This window comes from Rana temporaria, chromosome 6, assembly GCF_905171775.1.
Source record: "Rana temporaria chromosome 6, aRanTem1.1, whole genome shotgun sequence".
In the NCBI taxonomy this organism is placed as follows: domain Eukaryota; kingdom Metazoa; phylum Chordata; class Amphibia; order Anura; family Ranidae; genus Rana; species Rana temporaria.
This window is the reverse complement of record NC_053494.1, coordinates 224,332,346-224,352,510: the sequence shown is the minus strand read 5'-3', so window position 1 is coordinate 224,352,510 and position 20,165 is coordinate 224,332,346. Positions and strand designations below refer to the sequence as shown.

The window sequence follows — 20,165 nt, the reverse complement described above, 5'->3', positions numbered from 1 at the left end:
CCCTATACTCCCCTCCCCGTAGTCACCCTATACTCCCCTCCCCTGTGTCACCCTATACTCCCCTCCCCCGTGTCACCCTATACTCCCCTCCCCTGTGTCACCCTATACTCCCCTCCCCCGTGTCACCCTATACTCCCCTCCCCTGTGTGACCCTATACTCCCCTCCCTGTGTCTCCCTATACTCCCCTCCCCTGTGTCACCCTATACTCCCCTCCCCCGTGTCACCCTATACTCCCTCCCCCGTGTCTCCCTATACTCCCCTCCCCCGTGTCACCCTATACTCCCCTCCCCCGTGTCACCCTATACTCCCCTCCCCTGTGTCACCCTATACTCCCCTCCCCTGTGTCACCCTATACTCCCCTCCCCCGTGTCACCCTATACTCCCCTCCCCCGTGTCACCCTATACTCCCCTCCCCTGTGTCACCCCTATACTCCCCTCCCTGTGTCACCCTATACTCCCCTCCCCCGTGTCACCCTATACTCCCCTCCCCCGTGTCACCCTATACTCCCCCTCCCCTGTGTCACCCTATACTCCCCTCCCCCGTGTCACCCTATACTCCCCTCCCCTGTGTCACCCTATACTCCCCTCCCCTGTGTCACCCTATACTCCCCTCCCCCGTGTCACCCTATACTCCCCTCCCCTGTGTCACCCTATACTCCCCTCCCCCGTGTCACCCTATACTCCCCTCCCCCGTGTCTCCCTATACTCCCCTCCCCCGTGTCACCCTATACTCCCCTGTGTCACCCTATCCTCCCCTCCCCTGTGTCACCCTATACTCCCCTCCCCCTGTGTCACCCTATACTCCCCTCCCTGTGTCTCCCTATACTCCCCTCCCCTGTGTCACCCTATACTCCCCTCCCCCTGTGTCACCCTATACTCCCCTCCCCTGTGTCACCCTATACTCCCCTCCCCTGTGTCACCCTATACTCCCCTCCCCTGTGTCACCCTATACTCCCCTCCCTGTGTCACCCTATACTCCCCTCCCCCTGTGTCACCCTATACTCCCCTCCCCCGTGTCACCCTATACTCCCCTCCCCTGTGTCACCCTATACTCCCCTCCCTGTGTCACCCTATACTCCCCTCCCCCGTGTCACCCTATACTCCCCTCCCCCGTGTCACCCTATACTCCCCTCCCCTGTGTCACCCTATACTCCCTGTGTCACCCTATACTCCCCTCCCCTGTGTCACCCTATACTCCCCTCCCCTGTGTCACCCTATACTCCCCTCCCCCGTGTCACCCTATACTCCCCTCCCCCCGTGTCACCCTATACTCCCCTCCCCTGTGTCACCCTATACTCCCCTCCCCCGTGTCACCCTATACTCCCCTCCCCCGTGTCTCCCTATACTCCCCTCCCCCGTGTCACCCTATACTCCCCTGTGTCACCCTATACTCCCCTCCCCTGTGTCACCCTATACTCCCCTCCCCCGTGTCACCCTATACTCCCCTCCCCCGTGTCACCCTATACTCCCCTCCCCCGTGTCACCCTATACTCCCCTCCCCCGTGTCACCCTATACTCCCCTCCCCGTGTCACCCTATACTCCACTCCCCTGTGTCACCCTATACTCCCCTCCCCCGTGTCACCCTATACTCCCCTCCCCCGTGTCTCCCTATACTCCCCTCCCCCGTGTCACCCTGTACTCCCCTCCCCCGTGTCTCCCTATACTCCCCTCCCCCGTGTCACCCTATACTCCCCTCCCCCCGTGTCACCCTATACTCCCCTCCCCTGTGTGACCCTATACTCCCCTCCCCCGTGTCACCCTATACTCCCCTCCCCTGTGTCACCCTATACTCCCCTCCCCGTGTCACCCTATACTCCCCTCCCCTGTGTCACCCTATACTCCCCTCCCCCCGTGTCACCCTATACTCCCCTCCCCTGTGTCACCCTATACTCCCCTCCCCCGTGTCACCCTATACTCCCCTCCCCTGTGTGACCCTATACTCCCCTCCCTGTGTCTCCCTATACTCCCCTCCCCTGTGTCACCCTATACTCCCCTCCCCCGTGTCACCCTATACTCCCCTCCCCCGTGTCTCCCTATACTCCCCTCCCCCGTGTCACCCTATACTCCCCTCCCCCGTGTCACCCTATACTCCCCTCCCCTGTGTCACCCTATACTCCCCTCCCCTGTGTCACCCTATACTCCCCTCCCCCGTGTCACCCTATACTCCCCTCCCCTGTGTCACCCTATACTCCCCTCCCCCGTGTCACCCTATACTCCCCTCCCCCGTGTCACCCTATACTCCCCTCCCCTGTGTCACCCTATACTCCCCTCCCCCGTGTCACCCTATACTCCCCTCCCCTGTGTCACCCTATACTCCCCTCCCTGTGTCACCCTATACTCCCCTCCCCCGTGTCACCCTATACTCCCCTCCCCTGTGTCACCCTATACTCCCCTCCCCCGTGTCACCCTATACTCCCCTCCCCCGTGTCTCCCTATACTCCCCTCCCCCGTGTCACCCTATACTCCCCTGTGTCACCCTATACTCCCCTCCCCCTGTGTCACCCTATACTCCCCTCCCCCTGTGTCACCCTATACTCCCCTCCCTGTGTCTCCCTATACTCCCCTCCCCTGTGTCACCCTATACTCCCCTCCCCCTGTGTCACCCTATACTCCCCTCCCCTGTGTCACCCTATACTCCCCTCCCCTGTGTCACCCTATACTCCCCTCCCTGTGTCACCCTATACTCTCCTCCCCTGTGTCACCCTATACTCCCCTCCCCTGTGTCACCCTATACTCCCCTCCCCCGTGTCACCCTATTCTCCCCCCCCCTGTGTCACCCTATACTCCCCTCCCTGTGTCACCCTATACTCCCCTCCCCCGTGTCACCCTATACTCCCCTCCCCCGTGTCACCCTATACTCCCCTCCCCTGTGTCACCCTATACTCCCCTGTGTCACCCTATACTCCCCTCCCCTGTGTCACCCTATACTCCCCTCCCCTGTGTCACCCTATACTCCCCTCCCCCTGTCTCCCTATACTCCCCTCCCCATGTCACCCTATACTCCCCTCCCCCGTGTCACCCTATACTCCCCTCCCCCGTGTCACCCTATACTCCCCTCCCCCGTGTCTCCCTATACTCCCCTCCCCCGTGTCACCCTATACTCCCCTGTGTCACCCTATACTCCCCTCCCCTGTGTCACCCTATACTCCCCTCCCCCGTGTCACCCTATACTCCCCTCCCCCGTGTCACCCTATACTCCCCTCCCCCGTGTCACCCTATACTCCCCTCCCCCGTGTCACCCTATACTCCCCTCCCCGTGTCACCCTATACTCCACTCCCCTGTGTCACCCTATACTCCCCTCCCCCGTGTCACCCTATACTCCCCTCCCCCGTGTCACCCTATACTCCCCTCCCCTGTGTCACCCTATACTACCCTCCCCCGTGTCACCCTATACTCCCCTCCCCCGTGTCACCATATACTCCCCTCCCCCTGTCTCCCTATACTCCCCTCCCCTGTGTCACCCTATACTCCCCTCCCCTGTGTCACCCTATACTCCCCTCCCCCGTGTCACCCTATACTCCCCTCCCCTGTGTCACCCTATACTCCCCTCCCCCGTGTCTCCTTATACTCCCCTCCCCCTGTCTCCCTATACTCCCCTCCCCTGTGTCACCCTATACTCCCCTCCCCCGTGTCACCCTATACTCCCCTCCCCCGTGTCACCCTATACTCCCCTCCCCGTGTCACCCTATTCCCCCCCCCCCCTGTCTCCCTATACTCCCCTCCCCCGTGTCACCCTATACTCCCCTCCCCCGTGTCACCATATACTCCCCTCCCCCGTGTCACCCTATACTCCCCTCCCCCGTGTCACCCTATACTCCCCTCCCCTGTGTCACCCTATACTCCCCTCCCTGTGTCACCCTATACTCCCCTCCCCCTGTGTCACCCTATACTCCCCTCCCCCTGTCTCCCTATACTCCCCTCCCCTGTGTCACCCTATACTCCCCTCCCCCGTGTCACCCTATACTCCCCTCCCCTGTGTCACCCTATACTCCCCTCCCCTGTGTCACCCTATACTCCCCTCCCCTGTGTCACCCTATACTCCCCTCCCCTGTGTCACCCTATACTCCCCTCCCCCGTGTCACCCTATACTCCCCTCCCCTGTGTCACCCTATACTCCCCTCCCCCGTGTCACCCTATACTCCCCTCCCCTGTGTCACCATATACTCCCCTCCCCTGTGTCACCCTATACTCCCCTCCCCCTGTCTCCCTATACTCCCCTCCCCCGTGTCACCCTATACTCTCCTCCCCTGTGTCACCCTATACTCCCCTCCCCCGTGTCACCCTATACTCTCCTCCCCTGTGTCACCCTATACTCCCCTCCCCTGTGTCACCCTATAATCCCCTCCCCCGTGTCACCCTATACTCTCCTCCCCCGTGTCACCCTATACTCCCCTCCCCCGTGTCACCCTATTCTCCCCTCCCCCGTGTCACCCTATACTCTCCTCCCCTGTGTCACCCTATACTCCCCTCCCCCTGTGTCACCCTATACTCCCCTCCCTGTGTCACCCTATACTCCCCTCCCCTGTGTCACCCTATACTCCCCTCCCCCGTGTCACCCTATACTCCCCTCCCCCGTGTCACCCTATACTCTCCTCCCCCGTGTCACCCTATACTCCCCTCCCCTGTGTCACCCTATACTCCCCTCCCCTGTGTCACCCTATACTCCCCTCCCCCTGTGTCACCCAATACTCCCCTCCCCTGTGTCACCCTATACTCCCCTCCCCCGTGTCACCCTATACTCCCCTCCCCCGTGTCACCCTATACTCCCCTCCCCTGTGTCACCCTATACTCCCCTCCCCCGTGTCACCCTATACTCCCCTCCCCCGTGTCACCCTATACTCCCCTCCCTGTGTCACCCTATACTCCCCTCCCCCGTGTCACCCTATACTCCCCTCCCCCGTGTCACCCTATACTCCCCTCCCCCGTGTCACCCTATACTCCCCTCCCCCGTGTCACCCTATACTCCCCTCCCCCGTGTCACCCTATACTCCCCTCCCCCGTGTCTCCCTATACTCCCCTCCCCTGTGTCACCCTATACTCCCCTCCCCTGTGTCACCCTATACTCCCCTCCCCTGTGTCACCCTATACTCCCCTCCCCCGTGTCACCCTATACTCCCCTCCCCCGTGTCACCCTATACTCCCCTCCCCTGTGTCACCCTATACTACCCTCCCCTGTGTCACCCTATACTCCCCTCCCCTGTGTCACCCTATACTCCCCTCCCCCGTGTCACCCTATACTCCCCTCCCCTGTGTCACCCTATACTCCCCTCCCCCGTGTCACCCTATAATCCCCTCCCCCGTGTCACCCTATACTCCCCTCCCCCGTGTCACCCTATACTCCCCTCCCCCGTGTCACCCTATACTCCCCTCCCCTGTGTCACCCTATACTCCCCTCCCCCGTGTCACCCTATACTCCCCTCCCCCGTGTCACCATATACTCCCCTCCCCCGTGTCACCCTATTCTCCCCTCCCCCGTGTCACCCTATACTCCCCTCCCCCGTGTCACCCTATACTCCCCTCCCCCGTGTCACCCTATACTCCCCTCCCCCGTGTCACCCTATACTCCCCTCCCCCGTGTCACCCTATTCTCCCCTCCCCTGTGTCACCCTATACTCCCCTCCCTGTGTCACCCTATACTCCCCTCCCCATGTCACCCTATACTCCCCTCCCCCGTGTCACCATATACTCCCCTCCCCCTGTCTCCCTATACTCCCCTCCCCCTGTGTCACCCTATACTCCCCTCCCCCTGTGTCACCCTATACTCCCCTCCCCTGTGTCACCCTATACTCCCCTCCCCTGTGTCACCCTATACTCCCCTCCCCCTGTGTCACCCTATACTCCCCTCCCCTGTGTCACCCTATACTCCCCTCCCCCGTGTCACCCTATACTCTCCTCCCCTGTGTCACCCTATACTCCCCTCCCCCGTGTCACCCTATACTCCCCTCCCCTGTGTCACCCTATACTCCCTCCCCTGTGTCACCCTATACTCCCCTCCCCCTGTCTCCCTATACTCCCCTCCCCTGTGTCACCCTATACTCCCCTCCCCTGTGTCACCCTATACTCCCCTCCCCTGTGTCACCCTATACTCCCCTCCCCCTGTGTCACCCTATACTCCCCTCCCCTGTGTCACCCTATACTCCCCTCCCCTGTGTCACCCTATACTCCCCTCCCCCGTGTCACCCTATACTCCCCTCCCCCGTGTCACCCTATACTCCCCTCCCCCGTGTCACCCTATACTCCCCTCCCCCGTGTCACCATATACTCCCCTCCCCCGTGTCTCCTTATACTCCCCTCCCCCTGTCTCCCTATACTCCCCTCCCCGTGTCACCCTATACTCCCCTCCCCCGTGTCACCCTATACTCCCCTCCCCTGTGTCACCCTATACTCCCCTCCCCTGTGTCACCCTATACTCCCCTCCCCTGTGTCACCCTATACTCCCCTCCCCCGTGTCACCCTATACTCCCCTCCCCCGTGTCACCCTATACTCCCCTCCCCCGTGTCACCCTATACTCCCCTCCCCCGTGTCACCCTATACTCCCCTCCCCCGTGTCACCCTATACTCCCCTCCCCCGTGTCACCCTATACTCCCCTCCCCCGTGTCACCATATACTCCCCTCCCCCGTGTCACCCTATACTCCCCTCCCCCTGTCTCCCTATACTCCCCTCCCCCGTGTCACCCTATACTCTCCTCCCCTGTGTCACCCTATACTCCCCTCCCCCTGTCTCCCTATACTCCCCTCCCCCGTGTCACCCTATACTCTCCTCCCCTGTGTCACCCTATACTCCCCTCCCCTGTGTCACCCTATACTCCCCTCCCCCTGTCTCCCTATACTCCCCTCCCCCGTGTCACCCTATACTCTCCTCCCCTGTGTCACCCTATACTCCCCTCCCCCGTGTCACCCTATACTCCCCTCCCCCCGTGTCACCCTGTACTCCCCTCCCCCGTGTCACCCTGTACTCCCCTCCCCCGTGTCACCCTATACTCCCCTCCCCCGTGTCACCCTATACTCCCCTCCCCCGTGTCACCCTATACTCCCCTCCCCTGTGTCACCCTATACTCCCCTCCCCCGTGTCACCCTATACTCCCCTCCCCCGTGTCACCCTATACTCCCCTCCCCCGTGTCTCCCTATACTCCCCTCCCTGTGTCACCCTATACTCCCCTCCCCTGTGTCACCCTATACTCCCCTCCCCTGTGTCACCCTATACTCTCCTCCCCTGTGTCACCCTATACTCCCCTCCCCGTGTCTCCCTATACTCCCCTCCCCCGTGTCACCCTATACTCCCCTGTGTCACCCTATACTCCCCTCCCCCGTGTCACCCTATACTCCCCTCCCCCGTGTCACCCTATACTCCCCTCCCCTGTGTCACCATATACTCCCCTCCCCTGTGTCACCCTATACTCCCCTCCCCCTGTCTCCCTATACTCCCCTCCCCCGTGTCACCCTATACTCCCCTCCCCTGTGTCACCCTATACTCCCCTCCCCTGTGTCACCCTATACTCCCCTCCCTGTGTCACCATATACTCCCCTCCCCCGTGTCACCCTATACTCCCCTCCCCCGTGTCACCCTATACTCCCCTCCCCTGTGTCACCCTATACTCCCCTCCCCTGTGTCACCCTATACTCCCCTCCCCCGTGTCTCCTTATACTCCCCTCCCCCGTGTCACCCTATACTCCCCTCCCCTGTGTCACCCTATACTCCCCTCCCCCTGTCTCCCTATACTCCCCTCCCCCTGTGTCACCCTATACTCCCCTCCCCTGTGTCACCCTATACTCCCCTCCCCTGTGTCACCCTATACTCCCCTCCCCTGTGTCACCCTATACTCCCCTCCCCTGTGTCACCCTATACTCCCCTCCCCTGTGTCACCCTATACTCCCCTCCCCCTGTCTCCCTATACTCCCCTCCCCTGTGTCACCCTATACTCCCCTCCCCGTGTCACCCTATACTCCCCTCCCCTGTGTCACCCTATACTCCCCTCCCCCTGTGTCACCCTATACTCCCCTCCCCTGTGTCACCCTATACTCCCCTCCCCTGTGTCACCCTATACTCCCCTCCCCTGTGTCACCCTATACTCCCCTCCCCTGTGTCACCCTATACTCCCCTCCCCTGTGTCACCCTATACTCCCCTCCCCCGTGTCACCCTATACTCCCCTCCCCTGTGTCACCCTATACTCCCCTCCCCTGTGTCACCCTATACTCCCCTCCCCTGTCTCCCTATACTCCCCTCCCCGTGTCACCCTATACTCCCCTCCCCTGTGTCACCCTATACTCCCCTCCCCTGTGTCACCCTATACTCCCCTCCCCCGTGTCACCCTATACTCCCCTCCCCCGTGTCACCCTATACTCCCCTCCCCCGTGTCACCCTATACTCCCCTCCCCTGTGTCACCCTATACTCCCCTCCCCCGTGTCACCCTATACTCCCCTCCCCCGTGTCACCCTATACTCCCCTCCCCCGTGTCACCCTATACTCCCCTCCCCCGTGTCTCCCTATACTCCCCTCCCCCGTGTCACCCTATACTCCCCTGTGTCACCCTATACTCCCCTCCCCTGTGTCACCCTATACTCCCCTCCCCCGTGTCACCCTATACTCCCCTCCCCCGTGTCACCCTATACTCTCCTCCCCTGTGTCACCCTATACTCCCCTCCCCCGTGTCACCCTATACTCCCCTCCCCCTGTCTCCCTATACTCCCCTCCCCGTGTCACCCTATACTCCCCTCCCCTGTGTCACCCTATACTCCCCTCCCCTGTGTCACCCTATACTCCCCTCCCCTGTGTCACCCTATACTCCCCTCCCCTGTGTCACCCTATACTCCCCTCCCCTGTGTCACCCTATACTCCCCTCCCCTGTGTCACCCTATACTCCCCTCCCCCGTGTCACCCTATACTCTCCTCCCCTGTGTCACCCTATACTCCCCTCCCCCGTGTCACCCTATACTCCCCTCCCCCTGTCTCCCTATACTCCCCTCCCCCGTGTCACCCTATACTCTCCTCCCCTGTGTCACCCTATACTCCCCTCCCCTGTGTCACCCTATACTCCCCTCCCCCTGTCTCCCTATACTCCCCTCCCCCGTGTCACCCTATACTCTCCTCCCCTGTGTCACCCTATACTCCCCTCCCCTGTGTCACCCTATACTCTCCTCCCCTGTGTCACCCTATACTCCCCTCCCCCGTGTCACCCTATACTCCCCTCCCCCGTGTCACCCTATACTCCCCTCCCCCTGTCTCCCTATACTCCCCTCCCCCGTGTCACCCTATACTCTCCTCCCCTGTGTCACCCTATACTCCCCTCCCCCGTGTCACCCTATACTCCCCTCCCCTTGTCTCCCTATACTCCCCTCCCCTGTGTCACCCTATACTCCCCTCCACCGTGTCACCCTATACTCCCTGAACTTGGGAGCTCCACTACCTGCCCTATGAAATGCCCCTTGGTTGGGCAGATGGTCCCGTGTTTAGTGAGCTTCTATTATCTCAGATGATAAAGCGGAAGGACTGAAGTCCCTTCCATCTCCTGATCACAGGGGGGTGTGGATGGAGGCCGAGGAGAGAACACTGGTGACTTCAGCTGCATTGTGTGTAATGGCTGTATGGGGTTGTGAGCACAAAGCGGCATCACTAGAGCAGATTTCCATCCCCGACACCCCTTTCATATTTCAGTCTGACAATATATCGGGGCCCGGGGGCCGGGGGTCCGCCATGACATATTACACTGGGGAGGATCTACCCAATGAGGTCATCAAGCACTGGGCAGTCGTCACCCCTGGACACCCATTTCTAGATTTCTCCTCAAAGTCTATCTATGTCAGAGCTCCTTATTACCCAGGAATATAAAAGGGCAGAGACCCCACAATCCCCCTGGGACCCCTACAATTCCACCAAAGACCCCCCTACATTCCCCCAGAAAACCTCCACAATTCCCCAGAGAACCCCCACAATGCCCCCAATACCCTCTGCAATCCCTCGGGGACCCACCACATCCTCCCAGAGACCCCCCACAATCCCCCTTAGAACTTCTACAATATCTCAGAGACCCCACAATCCCCCTAAGATCCCTACAATTCCACCAAAGATCCCCCTACATTCCCCCAGAAAACCTCCACAATTCCCCAGGGAACCCCCGCAATGCCCCAATACCCTCTACAATGCCCCGGGGACCCACCACAACCTCCCAGAGACCCCCCACAATCCCCCTTAGAACTTCTACAATATCTCAGAGACCCCACAATCCCCCTGAGACCCCTACAATTCCACCAAAGACCCCCCTACATTCCCCCAGAAAACCTCCACAATTCCCCAGGGAACCCCCACAATTCCCCAATACCCTCTACAATTCCCCGGGGACCCACCACAACCTCCCAGAGACCCTCAGAATCCCCTGAGACCCCCCCACAATCCCCCCAATACCCTCTACAATGCCCCAGGGACCCACCACAACCTCCCAGAGACCCTCAGAATCCCCTGAGATCCCCCCCCTACAATCCCCCTTAGAACTCCTACAATATCTCAGAGAACCTCCACAATTCCCCAGGGAACCCCCACAATCCCCCAATACCCTCTACAATCCCCCGGGGACCCACCACACCCTCAGAATCCCCTGAGACCCCCCACAATCCCCCCAAAACCCTCTACAATGCCCCGGGGACCCACCACATCCTCCCAGAGACCCTCAGAATCCCCTGAGACCCCCCCCTACAATCCCCCTTAGAACTCCTACAATATCTCAGAGAACCTCCACATCCCCCCAGAGACCCCCCACAATCTCCAAGAGAGCCCCCACAATGCCTCTGAGACCCACAGAGACCCTCTAATCCCCCCAGAGACCCTTATAATCCTCATCTGAACCCGTAATTCCCCAGAGACCACCCACATTCAATCTGAGACCCCCTACAAGCCCCAGGATATCCCCTTAAACCCTCGGAGACTCCCCCAACCCATATAGCCCCCCCCAAGTCTCATCCCCTCCCATTGGGTCATTGAACTCTGAGCTGCTCCCATGGTTGGGTGTTCCCAGAGTACACACTGACACTGACACGCATGCAATCCAATGAGAGTCCAATAAATGAACAAAATGAACTCAAAGCAGAGTAAAGTTTACGCATTTTGGGGGCCAAACAGACCCCCCCTTCATCAGGGCAGGTGACTCAGTCACTAAGAAAATCACAGCCCTGGGGAGGGGCGAAATGTGTAAACTTTACTTTTTTTGGAATTAATTTTATCATTTAACTACCTTAGACTCCGGGATATTTGTTTTTATGTCTGACCCCGAGAAACCCGACTAACTGTCACTCCTTCTCCCTCCAGCGTCTCCATATTCGGATTGCTGAACCGTCAGTGTCTGTCCTGTGGATTGGTCCGCGATCAATGCTCCTTCTTCAACGCAAAGTTCAGCCCCTTAAATCATCACTTCCTACTGCACTGCAAAGGTGAGAAACCGACCAATCACAGGATCCCAATGCTGCAGATTGTCTGACTAAATGTTGTGGTGGTTCAAATGTTCTAAATCCATCAAAAGATCCTCCATAAGATCCACCAAAAGGTCCATCATAAGATCCATCAACAAAAAGATCCTCCATAAGATCCATCATAAGATCCACCATAAGAGCCTCCATAAGATCCATCATAAGATTCATCAACAGAAAGATCCACCATAAGATCCATCATAAGATCCATCATAAGATCCATCAACAAAAAGATCCTCCATAAGATCCATCATAAGATCCATCAACAAAAAGATCCTCCATAAGATCCATCATAAGATCCACCATAAGAGCCTCCATAAGATCCATCATAAGATCCACCATAAGAGCCTCCATAAGATCCATCATAAGATCCACCATAAGAGCCTCCATAAGATCCATCATAAGATTCATCAACAGAAAGATCCATCATAAGATCCATCAACAAAAAGATCCTCCATAAGATCCATCATAAAATCCATCATATGATCCATCGTAAGATCCTCCATAAGATCCATCAACAGAAAGATCCACCAAAAGGTCTATCAAAAGATCTATCATAAAATCCATCAACAAAAAGATCCTCCATAAGATCCATCATAAGATCCTCCATAAGATTCTCTATATGATCCATCATAAGATCCTCCATAAGATTCTCTAAAAGATCCTCCATAAGATCCATCAACAGAAAGATCCACCATAAGATCAATCATAAGATCCACCATAAGATTCTCTAAAAGATCCTCCATAAGATCCATCAACAGAAAGATCCACCATAAGATCAATCATAAGATCCTCCATAAGATCCATCAACTGAAAGATTCACCAAAAGATCCATCATAAGATCCTCCATAAGATTCTCTATAAAATCCACCATAAGATTCTCTATAAGACCCATCATAAGATCCATCATAAGATCCATCATAAGATCCTCCATAAGATCCATCATAAGATCCTCCATAAGATCCTCCATAGGATCCATCAAAAGATCCTCCATAAGATCCTCCATAAGATCCTCCATAAGATCCATTCACCGCCCCTAGACTCAGCAAAGAACCCTCATAGAGGAGAACCATGGGGAACTGGCTGAAGATTCCCCTTAGCAGGTGTACATTGTGTCCAGTTTTCTCTTTCAGCGATGGGCAGATCGGAATCCATAAGTGATTGTATAATATATGGGTGAGATCCTCAGAATCTGACATTTCATTTCCTTCTCTCTTCATACTCATAGCTCCAGAGAGTTGGCGGCCATTTCTTTCCTCCACATGTTCTGACCCGTCTTTCCTGCCTTGTAGGTCCCGGAGTCCCGATGTTCACCGTCCACAGCACCATCAACCCCTCAGGTCAGTCCCAACCCCAATCCCAAATGTAACCAATCACAGGGTTTTGGGTTAGAGCAGGGGTGTCAAACTCCATTTCATGGGGGGCTGCATCAGCATTATGATTGCCCTCAAAAGGGCCGGTTGTATCTGTAATATTAGATGTCCAGAGCATCCCCTCCCCCTTACATTAGATGTCAAGAGCCCCCCCACCATCAGAAGTTGAGTCCCCCACTCTCCCTTACATCACAATGCACCCCATTTCCTTATGCTGCTACTGGGAAGAAGCTGGATGCATTGCTTGAAAACAGAAAGTAAGGGTCTAGAGTAGGACCAGGGGAGGGCTGGAGCTCTCCTGCAGCTGCAAGGGGCCACATGAAATGGCCTGGAGGACCGGATTTGGCCCGCGGGCCTTGTGTTTGCCACCTATGGGTTAGAGGTTAGGGTTTAGGGTTAGGTTATGGGCTTAGGGTTAGGGTGTTAAAGTTAGGGTTTAGGGGTTAGGGTCTTCCTTGAAGAATAAGGCTAGGACTCAGGAATTGGAACAGTCATGGTGGGTGTAACGGAAGGACCCGTGCCACCCAGAGACTTTTGAAGGATGAGGGGTACTCCTGTCCCAGTGTCACTAATGACTCTTGGGTCTAGGGTCACTCTGTGCCCCTTTTGGGTATAGGGTGACTGATATCTGATAATTCATATTGCAGGATATCTTGAGATATTACAAGTGGTTATTCTGACCCCACCTGGTCAGTGGAGTGTTTCCATTCAATGTGAGGACACATGCTTTTGAGATGTTAATTGGGGCTGCTCCTAGACATTCCATTGTGAGATGCTAGCTAAGTCTGAAAGGTCAGATGTCTTCTTTCAGGGGTAGGGAATTAGCATGTCAATTATGTTTAGTAAAGGAATGTGTTTGTGTGAAAAGTCTATTGATGATACTATGTGATAGGAATAGCAGGTGAGAGTCTGACTTCTCAGCTGTAGTAATTAGGTCATATCGGTTAAATCGGTGCCAAAATGTCTGACATAGAAATGTGTATTATGCAGGTGAATCACTTAGTATTGGAGTCCAGACGTCTGGGGATAATTAACTTTTCTGAATGTCATTAGCTAAAAGAATGTGATTGAGGCCCCACTGTGTGATGTGTGGGTGGAGAGTTCCTTTGTTCCTTTGATTACTGTAACATATTTGTACTGTATATAAGAAAGCTAAGGAACCATTTAAAGTTAGTTCATACATTTTGACTCAGAGAACGGAGCTTGTCTCGTCTTTCTGGGGAATTGGTATGGATCAGGTCTGCTGGATGGTTGGAGTGTCAGATAAGCTGTTGTGGCTGATGGAATGGGAATATCGTAAACGGTGGTGACCGTTACAGTGGGGGAGGGGGGTGTGTTCTTTATGGGTTACGGTTTAGGGTTGGTGTTAGGGGGTTAGGATTTAGGGTTTGGGTAAGGGATAGGGGTTAGAGTTAGGGGTAATGTTAGTGGTTAGGTATAGGGTTGGGCTTTAGGGTTTTCCCTTGAAAAATAAGGCTAAGGCCCGGTACACACGAGCAAACATGTACGATGAAACCGGTCCGTCGGACCGTTTTCACCGTACATGCCTGCCAGAGGGCTTCTGTATGATGGTTGTACTAATCATTGTACAGAAGTCCGCGCGTAAACAATACGCGGGGAGTGTCCGCGTCGTCGCCGCGGCGATGACGCGGAGACGTGGGCGGGCCTGCCATTTAAAGGCTTCCACGCATGCGAGGGACGGCGGGCGCTCGGACATGTACGGTAGGTCTGTACTGACGACCGTACATGTCCGAGCGGGCAGGATTCCAGCGGACGGTTTTAAAACACGTCCAGGAATATTTGCCCGCTGGGAAAAGGCCCGGCGGGCAAATGTTTGCTGGAATTCGGCCCGCTCGCGCCTACACACGACCGAACATGTATGCTGAAACTGGCCCGCGGACCAATTTCAGCATACATGTTTGGTCGTGTGTACGGGGCCTAAGACTCAGGAATTGGAACAGTCATGGTGGGGGTGGGGGAGGGGTGTGTGTTCTTTATGGGTTAGGGGGTTAAGGTTGGGTTAGGAGTTAGGGTTTTAGGGGTAGAGTTAGGGGTGGGTTTAGGTTTAGGGGGTAAGGGTTGGGGTTAGGGGATTAGGGTTGGGGTTTAGGGTTTAGAGTTAGTGATAGGGTTATGGGGTTAAGGTTTAGAGGTTAGGTTTAGGGTTAGGATTTAGGGTTAGAGTTAGGGGTGGGGTTAGGGTTGGGGGTTAGGTTTAGGGATGAGGATTAGGGAGTTAGGGGTTAGGGTTTAGGCTTAGGTTTATGGTTAGGGTTAGGGGTAGTATTTAGGGTTCTCCCTTAGGGGTAGGGTTAGGAGGTTAAGGGTAGGGTTAAGGTTTTCCCTTAGGGTGAGGGTTAGGTTTAAGGTTCGGGGTAGCATTTAGGGTTTTCCCTTAGGGTCGGGGGGTAGGGTTAGGTTTAGAGGTTAAGGTTAGGGGTAGGGATAGGGTTTTCCCTTAGGGTTAGGGGTAGCATTTAAAGTTTAGCGTTTTCCCTTAGGGGTTAGGGGTAATGTTTAGGGATGAGGGTTTTCTCTTAGGGTCAGGAGTAAGGTTAGGTTTGAGGTTAGGTTTTTCCCTTGGGGTTAGGGTTAGGGTTATGTTTAGGTTTGGGGTTAAAGTTGTTGGTTAGGGGTAGCGTTTAGGGTTTAGCATTTTCCTTAGGGGTATGGTTAGGGTTTCCCCTTGGGGTTAGGGGGTAGGGTTAGGTTTAGAGATTAGGGTTAGGGTTTTCCCTTAGGGTTAAGGTTTAGGGTTAGGGGTAGCATTTTTGGGTTTAGCGTTTTCCCTTAGGGGTAGTGTTTAGGGTTGATGGTTTTCCCTTGGGGTTAGGGGTAGGTTTGAGGTAGGGGGTTAGGGGTATGGTTAGGGTTTTCCCTTGGGGTTAGGGTTATGTTTAGGTTTGGGGTTAAAGTTGGGTGTTAGGGTTGAGGTTAGGGGTAGCATTTAGGGTTTAGCGTTTTTCCTTAGGGTTAGGGTTAGGTTTTAGAGTTTTCCCTTAGGGTTGGGGTTAGTGTTAGGGTTTCCCTTAGGGTTAGGGTTGGGGTAGCATTTAGGGTTTAGAGTTTTCCTTTAGGGTTATGGGTTGGGGTTAGTGTTAGGGGGAGAAGTAGGGTTAGGGTTTTCCCTTAGGGTTAGGGTTAGGTTTGTGTTTAAGATTTGGGGTTTTCCCTTAGGGTTAGGGGTAAGGGTTAGGGTTGGGATTAGTGTTATGGGTAGGGTTAGGGTTTTCCCTTAGGGTTTGGGGTTAGGGTTTTCCCTTAGGGTTAGGTTTGGGGTTAGGGTTGGGATTAGGGATTGCCGGTAGGGTCAGGGTTAGAGGGAGCGTTAGGGTTGGGGTAAGGGTTTAGGGTTAGGGGGAGCATTTAGGGTTTAGTATTTTCCCGTAGGGTTAGGGGGCTAAGGTTGGGGTTAGGGGTAGCGTTTAGGGTTTTCCCTTAGAGGTAGGGTTGGGGTTAGGGTATTCCCTTAGGATTAGGCTAGGGGTAGGGTTTAGGGTTGGGGTTAAGGGTAGGGGTAGCATTTAGGGTTTTCCCTTAGGGTTAGGGGGTTAGGATTGGGGTTGGGGTTAGTTGTAGGGTTTTCCCTTAGGGCTAGGTTTGTGTTTAGGGTTAGTGTTAGGGGGTTGGGGATAGGGTTAGGATTGGGGTTAGTATTAGAGTTAGGGGTAGGGTTAGGATTTTCCCTTAGGGTTAGGTTTGGGGTTAGGGTTGTGGTTAGGGTAGGGTAGGGTTAGGGGTACCATTTAGGGTTTTCACTTTTGGGTAGGGTTAGGGGTGGGGTTAGGGTTAGCATTTAGGGTTTTCCCTTTTGGGTAGGGGTAGGTTTAGGGTTTTCCCTTTGGGGTAGGGTTAGTGAGTGAGTGAAAAACTTATATAGCGCAACACATGGGAACTGAATGGCCTCTGGGCGCTGTATGCATTTCATGGGTAAGGAACCCCTTGACCTCAGAAGAGATGGGTTTTAATCTTTCTCCTGAAGGCCAAGTGGTTCTCCTCCAATCGGATGGTGGTTGGTAGTGCATTCCACAGGCGGGGTCCTTGGACTGCAAATCTGCGATCTCCTTTGGACTTGTATCTGGCCTTGGGTATCTGGAGGAGGTTTTGATTGGTGGATCGCAGAATGCGATTGGGGTTGTGGGCTTTTATTTTTTTGCATAGATATTGGGGGGCGTTGCCTTGAATACACTTATGTATTAGGCAGAGTGCCTTGAAAGTGATTCTGTCTTTTACTGGCAACCAATGAAGGGATCTCAGTGAAGGGATCTCAGTGAAGGGATCTCGGTGAAGGGATCTCAGTGAAGGGATCTCAGTGAAGGGATCTCAGGGAAGGGATCTCAGTGAAGGGATCTCAGCGAAGGGATCTCGGTGAAGGGTTCTCAGTGAAGGGATCTCAGTGAAGGGATCTCAGTGAAGGGATCTCAGTGAAGGGATCTCAGCGAAGGGATCTCAGTGAAGGGATCTCGGTGAAGGTGAGATTGATTCCCAGGGTTTTTCCCAGTCACTAGTTGAGCGGCCGTATTTTGAACGACTTGCAGAGGAGTGGTTTGGTACTTTGGGAGTCCTAGATAGAGGGCATTTGCGTAGTCGAGTCTGGAATTGATGATTGTTCCCACCACGACTGCAATGTCCTCTTTCGGGATAAAGGGAGGAGTCTGCGTAGTAGGCGCAGCAGATGGTGGGATCCGCTGACTACTGACCCTATTTGTGCATCCATTGTCATGTAGGTGTCGAAAATGACTCCGAGACTTTTGACTTTGGTGCTAGGGGTGATAGTTTTACCCAGAATGGGTGGGGGTGTCCATGTTGTCGCGTGGGGATTTTTCCGGTTGATGTGAAACAGTAGAAGTTCTGTTTTCGAACCGTTGAGTTTAAGATAACTGTTTGTCATCCAGTTATCTATTAGAGTAAGGTTGGGGTTAGGGTTACGTTTGTCGTTAGGGTTAGGGTTGGGGATAAGGTTAGGGGTAGCATTTAGGGTTTAGGATTTTCCCATAGGGGTAGGGTTAGGGTGTTAGGGTTAGAATAAGGGGTTAGGGGTAGCATTTAGGGTTTTCCCTTAGGGTTAGGGTGTTAGGGTTAGAATAAGGGGGTAGGGTTTAGGGTTTTCCCTTAGTTTTAGGGGGGTAGGGTTAGGGTTTTCCCTTAGGGTTAGGTTTGGGGTTAGGGTTCAGAGTTAGGTTGGGGTTAGGGGTAGGGTTAAGGTTTTCCCTTATGATTTGGGTTGGGCTGAGGGTTTTTCCTTAGGGCTAGGGCTAGGTTAGGGCTAGGGGTAGCGTTTAGGGTTTAGGCTTAGGTTTATGGTTAGCATTAGGTTTAGGTCTAGGGTTTAGGGTTTTCCCTTAGGTTTAGGGTTTAGGTTTGGGGTAGGGTTAGCATTTTCCCTTAGGGTTAGGATTCAGGGTTCGAGTTAGGGTTAGGAGTTATGGTTGGTATTGAGGTTAGGGTTTTCCCTTAGGGTTAGGGTTGGTGTTAGGGTTAGGGGTTATGGTTGGGGTTATGGTTTTGCCTTAGGGTTAGGTTTGGGGTTAGGGTTAGGTTTGAGGTTAGGGTTGGGGTTAGGGGTTATGGTTGGCGTTAGGGTTTTCCCTTAGGGTTAGGGTTGTGGTTAGGGGTAGCATTTAGGGTTTAGGGTTTTCCCTTTTGGGTAGGGGTAGGTTTAGGGTTAAGGTTAGGGTTAGGTTTGTGGTTAGGGTTCGGGTTAAGGTTATGGTTGGGGTAAGGGGTAGGGTTTAGGGTTTTCCCTAAGGGGTAGGGTGTTAGGGGGCTAGTGTTGGGGTTAGTGTTAGGGGTTAGGGTTATCCCTTAGGGTTAGGTTTTGGGTTAGGGTTTAGGGTTAGAGTATGGGTTGGGGTTAGGATTTTCCCTCAGGTTTGGGGTTAGGGGTAGGGTTAAGGTTTTCCCTTATGATTAGGGTTGGGCTGAGGGTTTAGAGTTAGGGTTAGGGGTTAGGGTTAAGGTTATGGTTTAGGGCTAGGGGTAACGTTTAGAGTTTAGGGTTTTCCCTTAGGGGTAGGTTTAGGTTAAGGGTTTAGGCTTATTGTTAGGGTGAGGGTTAGGGGTAAGGTTAGGGTTTGGGGTAGGGTTAGGATTTTCCCTTAGGGTTAGGTTTGGGGGTGGGGTTAGGGTTGAGGATAGGGGTAAGGCTAGGGTTTTTCCTTAGGGTTAGGTTTGGGGTTAGGGTTCAGGGTTAGGGTTGGGGTTAGGGTTTTCCCTTAGGGTTGGGGTTAGGGTTGGTGTTAGGGGTTATGGTTGGGGTTTTCCCTTAGCGTTAGGTTTGAGGTTAGGGTTAGGTTTGAGGTTAAGATTAGGGTTGGAGTTTTCCCTTAGGGTTAGGTTTGGGGTTGGGGTTTAGGGTTAGGGTTGTGGTTAGGGATAGCATTTAGGGTTTTCCCTTTGGGGTAGGGTTAGGTTTGGGGTTAGAGTTTAGGGTTAAGGTTCAGGTTAGGTTTGTGGTTAGGGTTGGGGTTAAGGGTAGGGGTAGCATTTAGGGTTTTCCCTTAGGGTTAAGGTGTTAGGGTTAGAATTAGGGTTTGGGGTTGGGGTTATGGGTAGGGTTTTCCCTTTAGAGTTAGGGTTAGTGTTAGGGGCCTAGGGGTAGGGTTAGGGTTTTCCGTTAGGGTAAGGTTTGGGGTTAGGGTTCAGGGTTAGAGTTAGGGTTGGGGTAAGGATTTCCCCTCAGGGTTAGGGTTAGGTTAGGGGTAGGGTTAATGTTTTCCCTTACGATTAGGGTTGGGCTGAGGGTTTAGAATTAAGGTTATGGTTAAGGTTAGGGCTAGGGGTAGTGTTTAAAGTTTAAGGTTTTCCCTTAGGATTGGGGTCAGGTTTAGGGTAAGGGTTTAGGCTTAGGTTTAGGGGTATGGTTAGGTTTAGGGGTAGGGTTTAGGGTTTTCCCTTAGGGTTAGGGGTAAGGTTAGAGTTTAAGTTTGGGGAAGGGTTAGGATTTTCCCTTAGGGTTAGGGTGGGGTTAGGGTTGGGGATATGGGTAGGGTTAGGGTTTTCCCTTAGGGTTAGGTTTGGGGTTAGGGTTTAGGGTTAGGGGTTATGGTTGGAGTTGGGGTTAGGGTTTTCCCTTAGGGTTGGGGTTAGGGTTGGTGTTAGTGTTAGGGGTTGGGGTTAGGGTTTTCCTTTAGGGTTTGGTTTGGGGTTAGGGTTGAGGTTAGGGTTTTCCCTTAGGGTTAGGTTTGGGGTTAGGGTTGTGGTTAGGGGTAGCATTTAGGGTTTTTCCTTTGGGGTATGGTTTTGGTTTTCCCTTTGGGTTAGATTTGGGGTTAGGGTTAGCGTTTAGGGTTAAGGTTAGGGTTAGAATTATGGTTTGGGGTTGGGGTTA

The 20,165-nt window shown here is 54.3% G+C and overlaps 1 protein-coding gene across 1 annotated transcript in view; it reads left to right on the top strand.

Annotated features, from left to right (window-relative positions):
- The first annotated feature begins 11,071 nt into the window (after nucleotides 1–11,071).
- Nucleotides 11,072–20,165, top strand: part of LOC120944471 (inactive dipeptidyl peptidase 10-like) — a 37,237-nt gene continuing 28,143 nt past the window's right edge. Inside the window, exons 1-3 of the mRNA XM_040358529.1 lie at nucleotides 11,072–11,087; nucleotides 11,271–11,426; nucleotides 12,755–12,802. Of these exons, the coding sequence (XP_040214463.1) occupies nucleotides 11,072–11,087; nucleotides 11,271–11,426; nucleotides 12,755–12,802 (220 nt within the window). The remainder of the gene's footprint in view (nucleotides 11,088–11,270; nucleotides 11,427–12,754; nucleotides 12,803–20,165) is intronic.